General features: G+C 33.8%; 1 protein-coding gene across 1 annotated transcript; it reads left to right on the forward strand.

Moving 5' to 3' along the window:
- Positions 1-2945: 2945 nt before the first annotated feature.
- Positions 2946-13768, forward strand: LOC100818490 (transcription factor GTE1). Its single transcript, XM_003531891.4, has 8 exons — positions 2946-3237; positions 4924-5139; positions 7653-7730; positions 8015-8239; positions 10506-10604; positions 10709-10767; positions 13127-13280; positions 13419-13768. Exons 1-8 carry the CDS (start codon positions 3154-3156, stop codon positions 13605-13607), a joined length of 1104 nt encoding a protein of 367 aa, XP_003531939.1. The 5' UTR covers positions 2946-3153; the 3' UTR covers positions 13608-13768.
- Positions 13769-24173: the final 10405 nt, after the last annotated feature.

Consider the following 24173-nt stretch of genomic DNA (forward strand, 5'->3'; position numbering starts at 1 on the left):
TGCACAAAATAATAAAAAATAATCAACAAATAAACCATAACATAACCCACGACATACATTATTTCTTACCTTGTATAGACCACAACCATAAAAATGCCTCCCTGGATTATCCTCAGTCCACGATGTCACTAGTGGAACCTCTACGTTACACAAACACATCATGCGACTTCCGGGCTCTGAGGTGTACGATGAGGAACTCCTTTTCATGGGAACGACACTGACGACGACATGCTTCAGGCGACGACCATGTTTTTCAACCACCACCTTCAACACCCAAATAGGACAACATTGTTGCTTCTAAAAACCAACCAGGTAACAACGATGAGGAGAAAAGCTTACGAGTTTGGGATTTCCACAACCCAAAAGGTTAGCGATTTGCCTTGAAGAAATGAACCAATCGGTGATGAATAAGAAACAAACCCAGAAGGGTGCTTAAGGGGTTGTGATTGCTTGCGAAATCATGCGACAACTTGAAGGTCAACTCGAAGAATCCATAAGCTTGGTGGTTGCCACTGGCCGCAGAACATTTTAGGGATTTCGTGATATGAGGCTTTTAGGTATTTTGATTAGGTTTTAGGGTTACTATAATATAAAATTTACCACACTCAGTTAAAAATCGCGCACCCTTTGACGGACTCCTCAAATGTTGACACATGTCAGTCAACATAAGTTGCTAACGGTCAACGTCCAAATCTAGATTGGGGGACCAAGATTGCGTGATTGGATATAATTGGAGGACTAAATGCGTCGATAATTTTAAAAGGGAAGCAAAATTGAAATTGAAGACAACTAGGGAGACCAAATTTACAATTTTGCCTTTTCTTTTTTTGATCAATTCTTTTTACCTTTTTCTCTTCCTATCTATTTATGTTTTTCTTTTCTTTTTTCTTTTATGTTTTCTTTTTATACTTTCTCTTTCTTTTTTATATTTTATAATTTTTTATATTATGATAAAATAAAGATATATTATTATTATTATTATCTATATATTAAAAATAAGTTCATAATGAATTAAAAATAAATAAATATGTGAAATCAGGATAATAAATAACTAAAAAAAGTACAATTAATAAAAAAAATAATAAGTGCATGAATGTACAAGTTTTCAGGCGAATAGAAGAAGTGATGGCGTAGAAGAATCAAAGCTCTTTAGATTAACAAAATTATAACTTTAATCTTTTTAAATTGTTGACATCTATTAATAAATTATAAGGGTATTTTGGTATTTTACATATATTTATTTCACATTTTCCTTTCTTTCTTTTCAAATTTCATAATTTTTCTCTTTTTTCTTTTTTTTTCTCTTTCATCTCAACTTTTTTTCCTTTTCTCTTTCTTTCCATTTACGTTTCCTTTTTCTTTTATGTTTCTCTTTTTATATTTTCTCTTGTTTTTATAGTTTATTATTATATAAAAAATAAATTTATAGAAGAATTAAAAATAAATAAATATGCAAAATCACAATAATAAATAACTACATAGTACAATTAATAAAAAAATTAATAAACGTATAAATTTATGAGTTACGAAGCGAATTGAAGAAGTGATGATGCAAAAGAATCAAGCTGTTTAGATTAACAAAAATATAATTTTAACCTTTTTAAATTGTTGATATCTATTAATTATAAGGAAATTTTGGTCTTTTACCAAATACTTATTTCACCTTTTACCTTTCTTTCTTTTCAAATTTTATAATTTTTTCTTTTTTTTTCTTTTTACTCTCTCTCTTTCTTCTCAATTCTTTGTCTTTTTTCTCTTTCTTTCTATTTACGTTTTCTTTTTCTTTTTTCTTTTTATATCTTCTCTTTCTTTTTTATTTTTTATTTATTTTTTATAGTTTATTATATTGTGATAAAATAAAGATATATTATTATTATTATTATATAAAAAACAAGTTTATAAAATAATTAAAAATAAATAACTAATAAGTATAATTAATAAAAGAAATTAATAAGCGCATGAATTTATTAGTTGTCAAGCGAATAAAAGAAGTGATAGTGCAGAAGAATCAAAGCTCTTTAAATTAACAAAAATACAATTTTAACCTTTTTAAATTGTTGACATCTATTAGTTATAAGGGTATTTTGGTCTTTTAACAAATGTTTATCTCACCTTTTTCCTTTCTTTGTTTTCAAATTTTATAATTTTCTATTTTTTTTCTTTTTTTTCTCTTTCTTCTCAACTTTTTGTCTTTTTTTCTATTTATGTTTTCTTTTTCTTTTCTTTTATGTTTTTATTTTTATATGTTCTCTTTCTCTTTTTTATTGTTTATTATATTATGATAAAATATAGATAAATTATTATTATTATTATTATTATTATATGAAAAACAAGTTTATAAAAGAATTAAAAATAAATAAATCCACGGAATCACAATAATAAATAACTAAAAAAATATAATTAATAAACACATTAATTTATGAGTTATCAGGTGAATATAACTCTTTAGATTAACCAAAATACAATTTTAATCTTTTTAAATTGTTGACTTTAATTAATTATAAGAATATTTTGGTTCTTTTATCAAGTATTTATTTTACCTTTTTCCTTTCTTTCTTTTCAAATTTTATAATAATTTTTTCTTTTTTTTTTCTCTCTTTCTTCTCAAATTTTTATCTTTTTCTCTTTCTTTCTATTTACGTTTTTCTTTTTATATCTTCTCTCTCTTTTTTATAATTTATTATTTAAATTAAAAATTCAATTACTTCTTTGTGATAATAAATTTATTTTGAAATAAATTATCTTTTAAATAAATTTATTATCATAAAAAAATTGGATTTTTATTCAATTAATTTTATATAAATTGTAAAAATATTCTAATATGAAAATATGTTAGCAAACTTCTATTATTATTATAAAAAAGAAATTTTAAAAAATTAAAAATAAATAAATCCGCGAAATCACGATAATAAATACCTACAAAAAGTACAATTAATAAAAAAATTAATAAACGCATGAATTCATGAGTTGTCAGTCGAATAGAAGCAGCCATGACGCATTAGAATCAGATTGAGCCGAAACGAAACCGAAACAAAAGGCAGAGCGGTAGCATTTAAAGGGAGAACCGGTGCCGTGAAGCGTTATCTTATCACTCAAATTTAGCTTCGGCACCGTCTGTGTTTCTCTCATCTCAGCCATTTCACTTTCCCTGTGATGGACGCCGATCCTCCTCAACTTGATGATCATTTGGAACCTTTCAGGGTTTCTGTGAATCAAATTCTCACCACAGTCAACAAGGTCCTCAATTCCTTTTCTTCTTCTTCTTCTTATTCTTCTTCTTCCATCTCTATACCTATTTATCTATCTATCTATCCATGCTTTTCCTTATTTTTCAAACTTGAAGTTGGTTTAGCCGCAGCCACAGTAATTTATTTTGAGTATTTTTTTCCTTCTCCTTAGGACTTTGTGTGTGAATTAATTTAACTGGAAATGGAATCTAATAAACCCGTGTTTGTGCTCTATTAGGTTATTATTGTTATCTACTATGTATCCATGCTTTTCCTGTTTTTCCAAACTTGAAGTTGGTTTAGCAGCAGCCACCGTAATTTTATTTTGAGTTTTTTTTTTCTCTCATTAGGATTTTGTGTGTGAATTATCTCAACCCTAGAAATTTAACTGGAAATGAAATCTAATAAATCTGTGGTTGCTCTCTATTAGGTTATTATTATTGTTGTTGTTGTTGTTGTTGTTGTATTAATTGTAGCTTACGATCAGGGATGGAGCCAAGAATTTAGTTCAAGGGGCAGAAATGAATATCATGTGAACTATATGTAAAGGAAATTTTAACTATCACATGGGTGATTTATTATGTAACAAATTTGACTTAACTAACGTATTATACATAAATTACTTGTTTCATAGAGTGAAATTAATCAATACCGAGCAGTGTTATCAGACTGGATTTTCTGGTTGGACTGCTCGGGTTGTAATATTAGAACAGATAAGTATTCAACCTGGTTGTCGGTGATGACCTAATCAACTCAGCATTTAATGGTCAGGCTTGGTTCGGTTTTGGTCATTGCACCCAAGTTCTTGCATTTCTCGCTGGTCTCCATTTCCCTATACCTGTATATGTCCCTTCACACTGAATATTCATTGTTTCCAAATACCTGTACACTCGATACAAGTCCCTTCATGTCATCTCCCATCAGGTTTTCAAATTCAGATTGTTTTTGCTTCTCTACTGTGGTTTTCAAAATTTTCAAAGTTAAGGTGATTTTCAAATTTTCAAACATAAATTGCTTTCATGGTTAAATTTGGTTTCATGAGATCCTTGGTCTCTAGAGATATGTAAAATAATTAAACCACTATGCTAATACATTTATTCATGCATATATGGAAATATATTATATGTATATACATATCTCAGTACAAAATTTTACCTATACAAAATAATAGCAGTTCATGCAGTTTGACCAATGACCTAGTGATTCACTATGATTGGGTCAACAACTGATCCGAATTTGATAATACTGATTCAGAGTTAAGCCTATACTTGCTGTGTGACAGAACAAAGCAGAGAAATAACTAAGGAGAATAAACCCACAAATGTGCAACCAAAATACGTATTTGGATGTATACTGTTGTGTCATTCTCTCAATGAAGATTAGAGAAAGAAGGGTATATCACAAATGGAAAAAATTTGCACAGAATTAAATGCAACTTACTTTAGCTGAATTTGAATGAACAAAGATATAAAAGATATATGGAATATTTATTTGTGTGAAGGCGCTGGCAAGTCTTTTACCACTCAAAAGCTATAAAAATATTTACGAACATAATAACATGGTGGGTGCCATAATTTTTTTATACAATAAGTTTAAGTGGTAAGTGAAAATTTGCTATGATGCAATTGTGGGCTTATTGTTTGTTTTGTACTATGACATTCCAAGTTGAAAACTAATCTTATAGTGCCTTTTACAGCTTGAGAAGCAAGTGACTGAGGTTGAACAGTTCTATGAATCCACTGATAATGTTCAAGGTAATAACTCTAAAGGTGGCTCACTTGCAAAAGAGAAGGGCAGGGAGAAGCATATTACTGGTACCAAAAAGCCACTGCAAGATGCATCACATACAGAAGCTTCTTCTGCAAAGAGAATGCAAGAGCTTATGCGCCAATTTTCCACAATATTGCGTCAGGCAAGTGCAAATACTTTGCAACATGTTTTTAATAATGTATATGAATGCACTTTCTCTTGAGTCTCCTTATATTTGGATTTTCTTTTCGTTAAGATCAAGAATAGAACTTGAGGTTTCTGTAGTAATGTAGTCAACTGTTAGAAATTGTTTTATGCATTTGAGTTTATGTTCTTCCGAAAGGTAATTTTGAGCTTACCCTTTGAAATGTACTGAACATTTCAATATCTCAAAAGTCAAAACTTGAACTTATGCAGGAACTCATTATCATGTTTTGTCAACCACCTTAATCTTTCTATTACCTCTGAACACTAAGCAACTATGTTTACAATAGAACATTGTGGCATCATTTGATCCATGTATCTGACCCCACCTAGTTGGAAGAGATTTGGTTGTTGAGTAAGTGGCTGTGGCGGTGCACTTGTTTTAGCCTTCTTCCATAGGCAATCACTTCTTATTGTAGACTATAAATTTCAGTTCACCCATACACACTTGTCATGCTGCTTGCTGAATGCTGATATCTCCTGTAAAACATCCATAAGCTTGCCTACACCTAAACTTTTTTTTTGAAAAGGTTGCCTACACCTAAGTATTTTACTGATTACTTGTAATTAGGATTTCCTGTTACACTAAATCTTTTGCCTTTGTTGTGATGTGTGCTAGACACATTTGAGGGCAAACCTTGGTGTACTAGTAATATGTGAACAAGAGTCTTATGCTATCTAAACAATTGAAGATGAGATTTATGGAATTCTGCCAAATTGAAGTAGTCAAATTAAGCAAAGTTAGGCTTAAATTCACAATATACACCAGAGAATCAATGGTGATAGGTATAGAGATTGGGTTTACTTGCACTTGATTGTTTAACTCCTTGTTTCTCTACAATTATGAAATTTCCTTTCAATATCCAATTACGCCTCTTGTCTATTAATGATTAATGCCAATGGTCAAGTTTTATTAACAATCTTTTTCCTAATCAAATTCTCTATTTGGTCATTTATGGAACAAGTTAAAGAAAGCATAAAGAGATGAGGTTTGTTAATCTAATGTCTAAGTGTAAGCGAGAATTGCGAACTAGTCATTAACAATCCTAACTCTGTTTTAGGGTAGCATTAATTAATTGTAAATGGTCATCAATCGATCAACCAATTGAAAGCCATAGTTGTCAATAGCGTGCTATAGTGCTGCTAGTGACCTCATGCTGCTCTCTTATTTGCTGTTGCCTAGTGTTTTGAAGGAGCATAAGTTGCAGCTACAAATCATGGTATTATTCCAGCAAATCCTGGTCCTTGTGCCACTATTCCTCGAAGAGTTAAAATTTCCTATATTCATTTGTTTTATATGACACTTTTGGAGGTATTTTTACAAATTCACCATGTTTTACCTAAAAAGTTTCATGTCTCTTATTTGAGACTAAGCACACCTTCCTGTCTCCATATTTGAGAATGAGATTGGACTGGGGACCAGAGAATATGACAATGGCTGATCTTCTCCCTTTTCAGTCACTGACCCAACTCTCCTTAGATGTTTGGCTAACCCATGACACTGCAAAATTGTTCTTGCCAAAACTTAAGTCATGAATGAGGTGTTATGTTCAAACCTCATTGACGTTATGGTTCACACACACACACACACACACACACACACACAAAAAGAAGAAAAAAGAACTTAGCTCATGCATCAAAGCATAATTGTAGGTCTCTGCATTGTTCACATCCTCTATTCAGAGAAGTCATTCTTTTTTTCAGCATGTGTTTTTTTTCTTCTTCTGTGTTGTGTTAAGAGAGATACATAGCCTCACGTGTTGTGTTATTTTTATTTCTAGAGAAGTCTCATGTTTCGCCGAAGGTGTCTGTTATTTTAAGTTTAAATTTTGGAGAAGACTATTTTGTTTTTTTTTGTTAATGTTCCTTGACTTCTGCTGTTCACATGTGAGTTTAAAGACTCCTGAATACTGATTATGAATTTTGAATGTTCTAATGTAAATTTATTTATCCCATATTTATGCTCCTTAAAATAGAGGTTATGCTTATGATCCTATGGAGGTTTTGGGGCTGGTTGCTAGTTGCTACATTCCATTGTCCAAGATCGATAACTATGCTGAAAGCATATCAAAATTGGCTAGATGCTAATACATAATTGTCATGCTGTTACTTGACATATTTTTAAGTGACCCAAGTTAATTTTACTGTTTCAGTTTATTATCTTTAATTGTAGTTAGTTTCTTTACTCTAGTTTGTTAGCCCCAACTCTTTGTATATAAATGAATAATGTACAGTGTACTTAGTTAACAAATCAAAATTGAGTTTTCAGAGCCTCATCACGTTGATGGCTCCCATTTTTTCTCTTTCCATTGTCTCTTTCTCTGGATTTTCCTATGAATGAAAGTTGAGAAAGAATAGAGACTCGCATGTTGAATGATAGTCAAAATGAATTCTCCCATTTCTGTTGAATATATATTGACCCTACCAAGTTCCTTTAAAATATCAATAATGATACATTTTGAAGTTTTGCAGATAACTCAGCATAAATGGGCTTGGCCATTCATGGATCCTGTAGATGTAGAAGGTCTTGGGCTTCATGACTATTATGAGGTAATGCCTTTTCTTTGTTTTAAAGCTTTTCTCTCTATCTACACTATAGTTATCTTTTATTCATAATTGACATTTTAAATCTTTTGTCCTGCCTATAACCAAATATGCTTCAGTAAGCTTCATTGAAAAAAGGTTTAAATATTGGTTTGGTTTGGGTTCAGCAAGCGGTGACACTGGTTTCATTAATTGACCATCTATCTTTTATAAAATTATAACAGTTATTTGTTTGCTACTTCTCTTTGATTATATCTCTCAAAATAATATGTTTAATTTTCTGCCCCTAGATTATTGATAAGCCTATGGATTTTGGTACAATAAAAAGCAAAATGGAAGCTAAGGATGGCACAGGATATAATAATGTCCGGGAGATCTATGCGGATGTAAGGTTGATATTCAAGAATGCAATGAAATACAACAATGAAAAAAATGATGTCCATGTTATGGCAAAGACCTTGCTGGAAAAATTTGAGGAAAAATGGCTGCAACTTTTACCTAAAGTTGCTGAGGAGGTAAATTGTTTCCTTAATTTTGGAATATGAAGCTTTCTAATATTATCTCTGTTCCTATTTATAAGACCCAATTACCTAATTTACCCGGATTAAGAAAAGTGATTAATTTAGTTGATAACAATAAATTTGTCCAAAATTTATATACTTTTCCAAAAATACCATTTCCATTAATGTTATGTTCTTTTGTCTTTTCTAAATGCATGTCAATATAACCTCTCATTTAATTAGGGGTGTATTTTAGTCTAAAAATAATTAATAATTAATGCAATTGGAACAGACACCACTTCATAGTTGGGTCTCATAAATAGGAACAAAGATAGTAATAATCTTGGGAGAATCACACCACAAAAGCTAGTTGTTGTAGTTGGAGAGGCTAATGCCTTATAAACCCCACACTAGAATCCCACACTTTGAATGCGAGACTCAAGTCCCATACCTTGTAATTGGATCCTAACATCCCGCCATGCTCCATAACCCTAGCACTCACATGAGCTGGTTGTGCATTAGCCCTTTGACTTGTTCTGGACAAACACTGTCATGCCCGCATCACCACCTGTGTTGCTCATTTGCAATTGAGAGATATGGTCAAAAGCTTTAATATCAATTGGTAAGAACCTTGTGTTGTGGAAGAACATCATCAAAAGTTGGAGGCCTTAGCACAGTAGGGCTGCCAAGTGCCTTTTGTTGGATGCCCAAGAGGTTTAGGCTAATAAACAATATGGGTGGAAGACCTACAAGTTATAGGCAAAGTAATTGCATTGCATTTTCTTTTGGGCTGATGGTCTATTCCTTGCGGGACGTGGATTTTAACATCGGGTAGGAGGGCAATGCATGGCAGGCGGATGCCCTTGTTTACATTGATGTGTATTAGGAGAAAATATTTGTAGTCTCATTTCCCTAGTTGTTGGATGAGGTGTTAATGCTACAACTGTGTATGGCCTCATTGCTTAGGCATGTGCGACGTGCAATCATTCCTTTTGCTATCAAATAGGCTAGGGAGGCAGGCAACTGTAAGAGACCAGAGAGGGAGCATTCCCACATTTTAGTGTTGGTTTGGTCTAGGACTAGTTAAGAGATTAGTGCACAGCCAGCCCACATGGGTGCTAGGGCTGTAGAGCTTGGTGGGATGTTAGGATCCAATTGCAAGGTATGGGAATTGAGTCCCACATTGGAAGTATGGGATTCTAATGTGGGGTGTATAAGGCCTTGGTCTCTCCCACTACAATAGCTAACTTTTGTGGTGTGTTCTCCCAATGTTCTAAACATTATGCTCTTTACATAACCTTGACTTGAATCCTAGGAAGGTATGTTCTTCACATGACTTTGCCATGCTTTTCATGTGGTCCTAGGATGTTATTCTCTACATATAAGCTTTTATTGAGACCTAGAAATTAGAAAGTTATGTTCTTCAAATGGTCCTAGGATGTATGCTCTTCACATAACCATTTGTTGAGTCCTAATATAACTTTGTCATGTTCTTCATGTGGTCCTAGGAAGTTCTTAACACAACTGTCACACAATCTTTTTTTTGTAGAGTGATATAACTTCATTGGAAGGACTTTCTGTTGATGAACTTCGCACTTAATATAGATGGTACATTTTAACCATGGTATCTCTGTGATTTGTGACATTTCAATGCCTTGGTAGTTGGTACCTCTTTCCCCTGGAGTGTTTCGAAGCTATAGGCTCCGACATTACTTGACACCTGGTAGGGGGCATTCCCTATAAGGAACCACCTTTCCTTTCTAGACATTCTTCATGCCTATTCTAATCCTCTTAAGAATGAGGTTGTTGACTTTGAATGATCATTGGATGACACTCCCATTGTGTTGTAGGGTGACACTTGTCTGGTAGTATTGGCTCATAAGTGGATAACCTTTTCTATTGTCAATTGAGTTTAACTCCTGGAGATTTTTACTTTCCTTCTCCTTGAAGTTCTTGATCATTCAGAATGGCTCTCTGATTTCTATGGGGTTGGCTGCTTCAGAACCTTAGGTCATTTGAAAAAGTGACTCTCCTTTAGCTAGATGGGGCATTGTGTGGTAGGCCCATGTGCTTTTGTTTTCTTTTGTTTGCATGTTTTTTAGGAGGATCTTTTATCCTCCTATGCCTATTTCACTCTTCTATTTATCTTAATAAAATCCTTCTATAAAAAAAAATGTAATTCTTGTAAACAATTTCAGAGGCTGCACTCTGTACAGCTGTGATTTTTGTTCTCCACTTCTCCTATATAATGCCATTACCTTTCTATATTTGCGTATGGTAGGAAAAGAGACAATTAGAGGAAGAAGCACAGGCACAACTAGACATTCAGCTTGCTCTGGAGACCACTTATGCCAATAAGGCCAAGGATATAAGTACTGAGGTTGGTTATTGTTTGCTGGTAGTGTTTTTCAGGGCAAATCATTTGTTTGATGTCACATAGGAGTACATCAGATATTTTATGTTGTCAACTACCTATTTTTTCAGCTTTGTGAGATTGATATGCATTTGAAGAGTCTCAAAGAAATGGTGATTCAACAGTGCAGGTTTGTATAAAAACCAATCATCATCTTTCCTTGTCATTGAGGTAAAATAGGACTTGAAATTTATTATTGCATCTGTAAAATTTGTGTTGTATCATTATTACCAAGGTTTAATTTTTTTGAAGTCTTGCACTTGTGACAATATGATAGATGTTAAATTCAAAAGGTGATTAAATTCATGAAAAGTTACTGACCCACCATTTATGTTTGTTTGGAATGTGGTGCATATTTTGTTTATTGAAAAGTTTATTCAATAAGAAATGGAAAATGAAAACTTCCATATTTCTAATATTGCTATCGAAGTCTGGCATGTCATTGCCTTAGTATAAAATTCTATGCCATTTAGTTTTTGACCAAATTAAGAAATTTAACTGAGCAATTTGTTTTAACAATTTAAATTATGTCATATGAGTAATTTTGTTGAAGGTTCAACAACAAATGTAGTTAAGAAATTTGATTGCCTATGTAGCTTTAGATTTTGTTTTAATGTGCATGATTTAGTGCATGTTTGGTTGAGATTAATTTTGACGAAATAATTGCTTATATTTTAGAAGTTCTTTAACAAAACTAGCATAAATAAGAGATTCTTTCTTGAAAATAAGCTGAACCAAAAATGCACTTAGGTTGGAAATAGTTAAACATATTGTGCAATAATGAGGCATCATCCATTTTGTAGTTAGTTTGAAGAAATAGTACATCAAAGGGGTTTATTTACATAATTACTAAAATGAAAGCTGTTGAGATTTGAGATTAAAGATAAAGGAAGTTAAAAAATGTCTTTTACATTTTGTCAAAAGTTGAAAGGTTATTCATATACATTTTGACTGAAAAAATAAAATAGAAGTAGATGATTGTATGATTTAGGTAATTTGACTGATGGTTGTGATTCTTTCCTTTTTTGTCACTTCCCATTCTTTTCACTTTCAATCTAAGTATCTAACCACTAGATTCTTGTAGTAGTTGCAGTAAAACCATGTCATCTATTTTTAGAAAATTGTTTTAAAAACCCACCAGCTCCTTGATATGAAAATTAGCCTAAGTTACTTGCTTGCTATCTTCCGATTACAATAATGCTCTCCCTCGATGGTTTAAAGATTATTATTCAGTTTTCAATTTTCCATGGAAGACATAAAAATCCCTTAGATGAAGCATGATCTAAGTGCATGTTTTGGAATAGCTTCATTTTTACGATTTTTTTTTTATTCTAAAGCTTTTTCTGTAAGATTTCTCTTTATGGGGTAACATCTCAGGAATATTTTGATTATAAGTTACACAAATGAGCTATTCCAAATATATGAAGAGGTAGTATGTGTTTATTGGGGTTAAGTATTGAAGTCTTGTTCCTATTCAATGAGGAGAAATAAATAGGAAACTCTGTTGCAAATGGCCCCTTTATGTTGGTATTACCAGAAGATTTACACATAAAATTTTTACTTGTTATAATTTCGGAGATAAAAATTAAGGGATTAATTGACCCCCTTAAGAAATTCAATCTTTTTGGTGCAAAACTGATACAGTCTAACATAAAATGAAAGTAACATGTACAATCTGACATTGCTACTACAATAAACTGTTACAGTAATGTGAAGAGTAATTGCAGAACCATGGTGGGAGCAGTAATATGTACTGTACAACTATCTATATGTTTAATTATAATTGAACTCATACCCTGTATATTAGTTGGCTAGTGCATTATGTCCTCCCAACCCTGGGGTCTCTTTTTTAGGGTAGGGAGTTTGTAAGTGTTAGAAACTAGGGGTGTGTTTGGTTTGCATTTTCATTTTCTGTTTTCATTTCCTGTTTTCATTTTCTGAAAACTGTTTTCATTTTCAAAAGATTAGAATTCTGAAAACATGTTTGGTTTGATTTTTTGTTTTCTGCTTTCAAGAAATAAAAACACTGAAAATGTGTTTTCAAAAGGAAATGTATTTTTAGATTTGCTTAAAATTACATTCATTGCCACCGTGTTTTCATTTTACCCAAAATGAGGTTCCTGGTTTCAACTGAAAACATTGAAAACGAGATTTTATTGTTTTCAGTTTATGGTTCGTTTGAGAAAATATTTTCATTGAAAATGTCTTCAAAAATCCAACCAAACGCATTTTCATCACCATTTTCTATTTCCAGTAAAAATGAAAACAGAAAACAGTCAAACCAAACACCCCCTAGAATTTTACTGTTATGCAAAGTCACAAGGAAATGTGTAAATGACAATATTTGGTCCAAAATATTATACTTCAGTTTGGAGCTCTAAAGGCGTGACTTTGTTTTGTGATGTTATTCTGTTGTTTTTGGTCATCATTCTATGATAATGTTGATTATGCATATTTTGCACTGCTTAGTGTTGCTGACAACACTGTAGGAAACTGTCTACTCAAGAGAAGAAAATGCTCATGTCAGCTCTTGGTAAATTGTCTTTGGAAAACCTCTATAGGGCGTTGGATATAATTGCCGAGACTAACCCAATGTTCCAACCTTCTTCTACTGAAGATGTGGTCCTTGACTTAGATGCTCAGGTCATTTACTCTTAATCATTGTCTAGTTGATAATGTTTTAATGTCTTCTGTTGTCAAATTTTGTCTATCCTATTCTACTTAAGTAATTCTTTTGTTTAGTATTTTTCTAGTTACACATGTTTTTATCATTATATACAGAGTGACTACACTCTATGGAGGTTAAAGGCTTTTGTAAAAGATTCACTAGAAGAGCAAGTAAAGGTCAATGCAGGCGCAGGTATTAATCCTAATGATAACCCTGATGACAAGAAAAACAAGAAGAGGCGAGATTCTGGTGATTCTTCGGGCAAGACAAACCCAAAAAGGAAGAAACTATCTACATTGTGATTCATTAGTTGCAACATAAGAGACATTAGTTTAGTGTGATTGAGTTAAAGTTGCTGAAGACAATGAGTTGGACAATAATGCAATTGGAACAATCTGGAAATCCTTCTATAGATATTCACTGCTATGTTGATGATGCCAATAAAATTCCTTAATTTACAACATTGTTTGGCCTCAAGTGTGCTTTGTAGGAACTAGGAAGCGAAACCTTTGCAATTCCATGAACATAATGGAAATCGTTTACCCGTTGGGTCTAGTTAGTGTTATCTTGTTCTGAGGATATTCTCTAATTCTCAAGATTTGAGACATCTATGCCTGCAAATGGTTAGTTACTATATGCGTAGAAAGAAAATCCACGTCGTGGCCATTAAATGTGCAGAAGCATAGGAAAAACTGAAAAAGCTTGCACAAGCACAAGTACCTTAATGGAGCAGCTTAGATCACTAAATTGTAGGGACCTCAATATCATTTTTTATTTGTTGGCAACATATTTGTATTTGTTAAGAGTTGTGATGAGATATAAACTCGACTTGTACATGTGATTCTGGATGCTTTTTATTTTTGTTATCCGTATGAATGGAAGATAATGTGTGGAGGTTTATAATAATTTATATACTCTTACTCAATTAAGTGACTTAAACTCCCTTAATGATGATAGATTTTGTTGAACATATACTAGTTTAATATATAATGTTCAATATTTTATTCATTTTATCACCTAATACTTTTTTGAAATTTTTTTCCCTTTCTATTTATTCATATGACTTTTCCAGTATCAAATATAATTATTTTTTAATTTCGTATATTATTTTAAATTCATAAACATAAAGATAATGTATTTTAAATCAAAAAAATATTTTTATAATTTTTTTATCTTTTCAATTTTATTTTGTATTTATTAAAACATAATACTGTATTTATTATTAAATATTATTAACAATGAAGACACATTAGAACTGTTCATCTAAAATATCATTACAGTATATTAAAACTGACTACTTGTAACTGGGAAATCCATTGTCGAACTCCAAGAAAAATCTATAGTTGTCTCTAAATTATTATCCAATTATTTATAGAATGATTTCAAATATTTAAAGTCTCGTAAACATTAAGGTTTTAGTAGGTGGTTAAGATATGATAAGATAAATAAGAGAGATGGATTAGAAAACTTTTTTAGTGGAACAGTATTACATCGTTTTCTTATAAAAAAAATTAAGTTTTTATAAAAATACATAATCCTACGATAAAAACATAAAATTATTTAACTTTTTACAAATTACAATTGTTATAACACGTTTGGTACGTCGATAGGATATGATAGTATTATTATATTGCTTATTTCATCTCACTGCTGTAGTGTAATTCTTATCATGAGGAAGAATTGGGTTAGCATTAACATGTATAACTTTTGACATAGTTATTGTAAAAATCAACAAATATACTATACATAGTTGGTAATTGGATAACAATATCAAATTACTTTACACTAACCATGTGTAACTTTTGACATAGTTATTGTAAAAATCAACAAATATACTATACATAGTTGGTAATTGGATAACAATATCAAATTACTTTACATTAACCATGCATGTAATATTTTCTGATAAATTTAATGTTACTAAAAAGTTAAATTTTTTTTTCTTATTCTTAATGAATTAGTTAACTCAGTCTTGTAAAAAGAATAAGAAAGAATAATAAATTAACCCAAAACTATGAGAAAATTGATGTAAAATTTTAAATTAGCATAAATGATCATATTCTATGTCCTACAAGACAAATAAATTTATAATAAATAGTAAATTAAAACAATTCATACATAAATCTAATATATAAGTTTTTTTTAATTACAAGATTAAAAAGATGAATTGTAAATAAGGGATAAATTTTTTTTCCAAATTTAAAAGACCAAAAATATGTTTGAACTTATTTCATATGTTAAAAATTATTTATTTATTATGAATTTTAATAATAATATAATTTATATATTTAAAATAAAAACTTATTTTGTGCATGCTAAAATACTAGTTTAAGTCAAATTAAATATTATTTATATTAATTTGATTTATTAAAATAATATAATGAAGTAATTTTAATTTATATAGTTGAAAGATTATATATATTTGAAAAAATGTTTATGCTATATATAACTCTACATTGGCATAAAAAGCAAATAGGTGAAGCTTTATGTCTTTTTAAGTATAACCCAAAGATTAACGCGGTAGTGTAAAATCCTATTGTGTTCATATAAGTAGTAAAAATAATCTATTTAATGCGAGTAAAATTAATTGTTGGCCTAGTAGTTAAAGCACAATCGTGATTTCTTACTAAAAAAAAAGCATAACATTTACACTGCTCTGGAGTTTGTACCCCTGTTGTAAGAAAGAGAACATGTTAAGCCATTCTTCTGCGGTAGAATTTCATTTTCAATCATAATCATTGTTTGGACGAAGGAACATAATAATGAGGTCTACCTGCAGTTAAATCTCCAATATTGGCATTTCTTTCCTTTTCATGTTGTGAAATTTAGTTAATTTTTGAGTTGTTACTTTAATTATCTACATAGATAGAGTCCCTGCTTGATTCTTTGATGCGCGTAGTTACACTTATGAGAAATTAATTGATGAGTACTTGCGCAAAATCAAAGGATATGTTGATGAACTTGCTGGCATCGAAGTTCTTGTTCGTCACGAGGAGTATGTTGATACGCTTCTCAAAGGACTATCGTTAGATTACGTGCCAGTAATCTCTATAATCAAGATTAAGAAGCACACTCCATTCATCACTGAGATAGATGCTTTACTCTATGGTCATGAAACTTGTCTTACGCGTTACAATAGAGATGCTCACAGGTGATTAGTTCACGTCTTTGAACTACACTCAAGGCTATTCGCATCAAAACTCTTATAAAATCGGTGATTCTAGTGGTTCTCAAAGTTCATATGGCAGTGGCGGTGGCCGCAGTGGTTTCACTAACTGAGGTGCCAGACGCGATGGTGGTGGCTCCGACAGAGGCCGTGGTGGTGGTCAATTTGCCAACTTCCAGTGTCAAATTTTTCTTAAATACGGACACATTGTGACACCCTCTACCCCGACATACATATTTATATAATAACATACATGAAAATACATAATTACATAAAAGGGGATTTTATTCAATGAACATAAGAGTTCACATGGGTAAAAGGTTCGCATTCACTTCACTATTACAAATAAAACTTGTTAGAAATATTTTTGGCTCAAAACATCATGCATTTAAAACAAAAGCTCATGCCCCAATGCCACATCCTATCAGAGCATTGCGTTCCATCATCCTCTAGCATGAGGTTCTCCATAGCTATGCATCTAACCATCTGCACCCATGAACACAAAGTTCGAGATCATCACAGGATCCAAACACAAACAACACACAAGGAGTGACTTATCACATTCCTAACTAATAGAAACAATAGAACAACATAGATATACATATCATATAAATGAAATATAACTTACTTAAATACAACTTACGTCATTCCACCACTTATCGTGTGACATCACATCTCAACACTATATGTCTCACATTTTCACATCATTCACGTACTCAAGAATCAAACACAATATCACTCAACCAATCAATATCGATTAATACACAGGCATTATGAAACAAATGTACTAAGACTCAATCCTATATGCAATGTTGATGTGAACCTTACGGGGCGGAACGTTTGATACAGACCACGGAGATTTGGATGACGCCACTTCCAGTGAAGGAAGATAAGTCAGGGTAGACGCCACAAGGATTACCTTGATAAGTCTGAGATTGGTTCAACAAGGAACCCAGAGAGAAGCTCTCACCAAATTTTATGAAAATGCCAAAAGTTTTCTTTTATTGAAAAAAACCAATACTTATAGTGTATCTGAACAAAAAGATAAAAATAGACATGGGCCTTCTAAACAGTTTGGGCCAAAATTACAATAAATAAATATTATAACTAAAAAACATATTTAATTTAGGCCTTCAGCAACAATTAATAGTCTTGATAGTGTCTCTGCCTCTGGGCCTTCATCCTTCTCCACTTGGGCCTTCGTCCTTCTCCATTTGGGCCTTTAGCCTGTATTTGGCCAGTTTCAGGATTCTCATCATTCCCTCCTTCTTGGAAAACATTTGCCCTCAAATGTCCAGGATCATCACCGGGTTCAAGTACCACTTCCTTCCATTTCTTGTTGGCTTGCTTGGCATAACTTTCATTCTTGTTTGCAATTTGCACCTTCACTTGGTCATACAATCTTTTCACATACTCAACTTTGGCCTGTGCATCCTTATGTTGAGTCTCTTGGGGCTTGTTGTTGCAAGTTGGTCTGTTAGGCAATGAAGCTTTTGGAAGGAGATCAACTTGATGTTCTATCTTTCTTGAAGGTGGCAGTCCATGAGGAATCTCCTTGGGAAAGACATCTTTAAATTCCTGCAATAAGGGTTGAACACTAGGAGAAACATAAATAGTTAACTGATTAGAATTATCACTCTCTCTCTCTTGTGTATCACTCCATCTCTCAAGTGTATCACTCTTCCTTTTTCTATTCCTCTATGGTGCCTCACTATTGTCTCTCTCTTGTTCTCTCTTTTCTCTCCTTCTGATTTGGTCATTACACACTTCTCTAAGGGATAGAGGTTTAAGAATACTTTTATGGTCATGGTGCTGGAAAGAAATCTTGTTGGTGAAGCCATCATGCACTGCTTTGGTGTCCTCTTCAATGTTGGCCCTCACTAGTGCCATCTCCATCTCCTTGTAGTACTCCTCAACAATTAAACTTCCCTGGGATAACCTTTGGAGTTTTTGTCGCGTGGTTCTACTATAGCTAGTTGGAGCATACCTCTTTCGCATAACCCTTCTCATCTCAGTCCATGTATCTATCTCCCGCCTTTCTTCTCTCTTCATCTCTCTTTGATTTTTCTTCCACCAAACAAGGGCATAGTCAGAGAATGTAGCTGCTGCTAACTTCACCTTCTGCTCTTCAGGATAATCATTGTAGGAGAATGCATACTAAATCTTCATCTCCCAGTCAAGGTAGGCGTCTGGGTCACTCCTGCCTTTAAAAGAGGATGCATTGAGTTTTACTCCCTCAATTCTGTCTTGCTCCTCTATTCGGTTCGATCCATCATTAACCCTTATGTTGCCACCATAAGGTCTCCCAGCATTTGGATTCATTTGGTGCTCTAGTCCTTCTATTCACCTGTACAGCTCTTCATTGTTACGGTTCAACAAACGTTGCATTTGTGTAGTCATCGCGTCCAGTAATAAGCGCTGAAATCCGTTCAGTTGATGATATACACCACCATTGTCACCAGCTCCTGCCATGATTAAGGAACAAAGAATTTTGCAGTAATTTAAAAAAAGATTCAGGACCTCACCACACTCTACTCACGTGTTTCTCTCTTTGATGATGATAATTCACTCATGTTTGATGCTCTCAATATAGGCTTTTGTGTAATGTATTCCCTCTTGCCTTTTACCACTCGTGTTCACTCTTAAGTTCCTAGATGGACCAAATTAGACACACAAGGTAATATAAAATAAAAGGAAAGACAATATAATTATCATAGACTGAGTAACAGATTTGATTTGGATAAAAGATTTGATTTGATTTTGATAATATATTAGATTTGAGTTAGATAACAAATTAGATTGGATCTGGATAACAAATTAGATTTAATTTGGATAGCAGATATGATAACAAATAATATAACAGATAGGATAACAGATAAGATAACAGATATGACAAGTAAACTTCAAATGCTCATAACTTTTGCTACGGTTGTCCGTTTGAGGCCCACTATATATCAAAACGCTCAGAATTCAGAGGAGAATCTAGATAAGGGGATCTGGTCCACGATTTTATTGCCAAAAGAAACACCTCTAACTTCCTCAATTTCGTGTTCAAAGATCAAACACTCACTTTCTTTTTCTCTTTTTTTTTTCAAAATTTCTGCAATTTTTTTTAACTTGAAACAGAACTAAAACAGATTTTTTTTACACAAAGTCTGAAAGAAACAAGAAATAAGACAAGAACAAAAACGTGACAAGAACAAGAACAAGAACGAAACAAAGACACAAACAAGAACGCAACAAGACGCAAACAAGAAAACAAATAACAGAACAAGGACAAAAAACCAGAACACAACAAGACATAAACAAGATGCAAGCAAGAATGCAAATAACAGAACAAGGACAAAACACGAACTTGGATAAATTACAAAGAAAAAAAAAAGAATAGGATAAAACCTGTATCAAGAGCCGAAGCTCTGATACCAGATGATGTGAACCTTACGGGGCGGAACGTTTGATACATGCTACGGAGAATTGGATGACACCACTTCCGGTGAAGGAAGATAAGTCAGGGTAGACGTCACTTCCGGTGAAGGAAGATAAGTCAGGATAGACGCCACAAGGATTACCTTGATAAGTCTGATATTGGTTCAACAAGGAACCCAGAGAGAAGCTCTCACCAAATTTTATCAAATGCCAAAAGTTTTCTTTTATTGAAAACAAAAACCAATACTTATAGTGTATCTGAACAAAAAGATAAAAATAGACATGGGTCTTCTAAACAGTTTGGGCCAAAATTACAATAAATAAAAATTATAACTAAAAACATATTTAATTTGGACCTTGAGCAACAATTAATAGTCTTGATAGTGTCTCTGCCTCTGGGCCTTCATCCTTCTCCACTCGGGGGCTTTGTCCTTCTCCACTTGGGCCTTCGTCCTTCTCCATTTGGGCCTTTAGCCTGTATTTGGCCAGTTTCAGGATTCTCATCAAATGTGGTACCATGTTAGTGAAAAACCTCGTCGAGCGACTAGGAGTACATGACAAGACAGACCATACATTGGTAAGTTAGGTCACTCTCACTAGGTAAAATCATAGGGAGACCAGTTGGGGTCACTCTGTTTTGAGAGAAGGCCCCAACCATATGGGATCAACATAGGCTTCAAGGAACATTCAGACCGAGTGTATTTATCCCCAAGGCCTATACTCTGAAGAGTCTGTCAGGGCCTCTCCCTCCTGATTCAGGTCCAACCCAAAAAACATTTTAGCACGCAGACTCTATCTATAAACTGTATAAAACACAACTTCTCAATTGTTCTCAAAATAATTTTATCTCATCGCGCTTGTGATTAAACTCGTCGGGTCCCCATAGTAGTTCTCATCACAATACTCGTCGCACATTAACTCATCACCCTTAAAGGATCTTATAGTCGTGTGATTGTATAGTTCATAGCTCATAACTCAATACACATGTATATTAAAATTCAATACATACTCAATTTATCACATACACTCAATCTTAATCACAATGGTATAATTCCAAAGCAACATACTTGTTTAGTTCAGAATTTATTTTCTTCTTGAATTGGTTAACTGCTTTTCTTGTTAGTGTTTGCATGCGTAGAACTTCTGCAGGTGAATTGGTTCCATTGAATTTAGAAATTGAAGCAACCTTCAGAAGAAACAACGCAGAGAGAAAAAGAAAGCTTTTGCACGACAGAATAGTAGCATCAATCCTTAAAAAGACTCACTTTTCTGAGTCATCATCTTCTAATTCACCTACATCCAGAGAATCTCAAGCAGCAGAATTTGAAGCCGAAGTCATGGATGAAGAGCAACCTCGACGAGTGACCCTGGAAGATTACTCTAGTACATCTGTGCCGTAGTTCTTTACTAGCATTGCGCGGTCGGAGGTTCAAGCACAGAATATAATATCCACATTCATTAATTCAGTTGATTCAAAACAATTTGTTTCATGGTCTGCCCAATGAAGATCCATATGCACATCTAGCCACTTATATTGAGATTTGCAACACTGTCAAACTGGCTGGTGTGCCTGAGGATGCTGTTAGATTGATCTTGTTTTCATTTTCTCTGTCTGGAGAGGCAAAAAGATGGCTCCATTCACTTAAAGGTAAAAATCTTAAGACTTGGGATGAAGTGGTTGAAAAATTCTTGAAGAAATACTTCCTAGAGTCCAAGACTGCTGAAGGAAAAGCTGACATCTCATCCTTTCATCAATTTCTTGACGAGTCCTTGAGTGAGGCTTTGGAAAGATTTTGTGGGTTACTAAGAAAGATGCCTACTCATGGATTTTTAGAACCAATCCAGCTCAATATTTTCATTAACGGGTTAAGGCCACAATCCAAGCAGCTTTTAGATGCTTCTGCAGGGGGAAAAATAAAATTGAAGACCCCTGAAGAAGCCATGAAATTGATTAAGAGTATGGTTGCTAGTGACCACATAATCTTGTGTGATAGAGCACTCATCCCAACCAAAAGAAGCCTGCTAGAGCTTTCATCACAGGATGCTTTGTTGGCCCAAAACAAGTTTCTATCCAAGAAACTTGAAGCTTTAACTGAAACACTAAGTAAGTTGCCAACTCAATTGCATGCTGGACAACCTTCACCCTCTTCTATTTTGCAGGTTGCAGGTTGTGTTATATGTGGTGGAGCACATGATTTGGGCTGCTGCATTCCCACAGAAGATACAACACATGAAGTGAATTATATGGGGAACCAGCCAAGACCAAACTTTAATGCAGGTGGATATTCTGGATTTCAACATGGCCAACAATATAATCAACAACAAGGAAAGTGGAGAACTCACCCTGGTAATCAGTTCAATAAAGACTAGGGTGGGCCATCTAACAGACCACCACAACAAGGGCCTAGTCTCTATGACAGAACAACGAAGCTGGAAGAGACTCTTGCTCAGTTCATGCAAGTATCCATGTCCAATCAAAAGAGCACAGAGTCAGCCATCAAGAATTTAGAAGTCCAAGTGGGACAGTTGGCAAAACAACTGGCAGATTGACCGTCAAGCAACTTTGGAGCCAACACAGAGAAGAATCCTAATGAGGAGTGCAAGGATGTTATGACTAGAAGCAAAATGGTGAGCATGAATGAAGGTGAGAAGAGGATAGGTGAAGAAAAACAACAGCTGGTGACTAAACCAGAAATTGACCCAGTGGTGGAACCTTTGAGTGAGACTGAGGAAAAAGTGGAAGCAGAAGATGATCAGCAGAAGGAGATACCAATAATAGTGAGTGAAAATTAAATAAGTGAGAAGGAAAAGAAAAAAAAGAAAAAAGAAAGAGAGAAAGAAAAAGAAAATGAAAAAAATGAAAAAGAAAAAGAGAATGAGAGAAAAGAAGAGAAGAAAAAGACCAAGACTGAGCTCACTAGAGAAAAGAGAAAGGAGGCAAGTCCAAGCAAAAAGGAGGAGGTGCCATATCCATTGGTACCAACAAAGAAAGACAAGGAATGACATCTGGCTTGTTTCCTTGATATCTTCAAGAAATTGGAGATTACTATGCCCTTTGGAGAAGCTCTTCAACAAATGCCACTGTACTATAAGTTTTTAAAAGATATGCTCACACGGAATAATAAGTACATTCAGAGTGAAAACATCATTGTGGAAGGAAACTGTTGTGTTGTAATTCAGAGGATCCTTCCGCCTAAGCACAAAGATCCTGAGAGTGTATTTCGTGTTCAATTAGTGAAGTTTTTGTTGGTAAGGCTCTTATTGATTTGGGAGCCAGTATTAATTTGATACCGTTTTCCATGTACCGAAGGCTTGGAGAGCTAGAGATAATGCCAACTAGGATGACTTTACAGCTAGCAGATCGCTCCATCACCAGACCCTATGGAGTAATAGAGGATGTTTTGGTTCGGGTCAAACACCTTATCTTTCCTACTAACTTTGTGGTAATGGACATAGAGGAAGATACATATATTCCCTTAATTTTGGGATGTCCATTTATGGCTACTGCAAGCTGTGTGGTAGATATGGGAAAGAAGAAGCTAGAAATGGGTATTGAAGACCAAAAGATCAGCTTTGAGCTATTTGATGAAGAAAGGAAATTGTTGAACCAAAATGTTTGTCTAGAGGTGAAGGAGAGTGAAGAGAAGGGTCTGAAGGAGAGAACCAAACTTGATCCGGGCTGACAAAGACTTTTGCTTCAAGCTAATGACGTTAAAAGAGCGCTTACTGGGAGGCAACCCAACCCTTTGTAATTCTGTTTTTCTTGCATTTAGTTAAGTTTGATTGCTTGTGATTGTTTGAATTCAGCATGTTTAGTATTGGAAAAGGGGTTAAAAAGATTTTGTGAAGTTGTGGACAAAAAAATAACTTGAAAATTTTTTTCGTTGTCCACTCGCTAAGCGCACTCCTCGCGCTAAGCGCCATCTTCTTTATGTGCTAAGCGAGCTCTTGTTCACGCTAAGCGCATTGACCCCTAGTCATTAGCTGCATGGTCCCGCTAAGCGCGTGACCTATGCGCTAAGCCCAAAAACTCTCTGTCCATTTAATTTTTGGAATTGGGCTAAGCGAGTCATCTTGCTAAGCGCACAAGTCTAGCCTCGCTAAGCGCACTGACGCGCTAAGCACTATTCTTCTCTGTCTAATTAATTTCGAGAATTGGGCTAAGTGAGTGCTCTCGCTAAGCCCAATTCCTTCTCTGTTTGGAATAGCGCTAAGCGAGATGGACGCGCTAAACGCGGGCCACCATTGCATTTAAGGAGCATTTTTCTCGCTAAGC

The sequence above is a fragment of the Glycine max genome, chromosome 8, assembly GCF_000004515.6.
Source record: "Glycine max cultivar Williams 82 chromosome 8, Glycine_max_v4.0, whole genome shotgun sequence".
NCBI classification, from domain to species: Eukaryota; Viridiplantae; Streptophyta; class Magnoliopsida; order Fabales; family Fabaceae; genus Glycine; species Glycine max.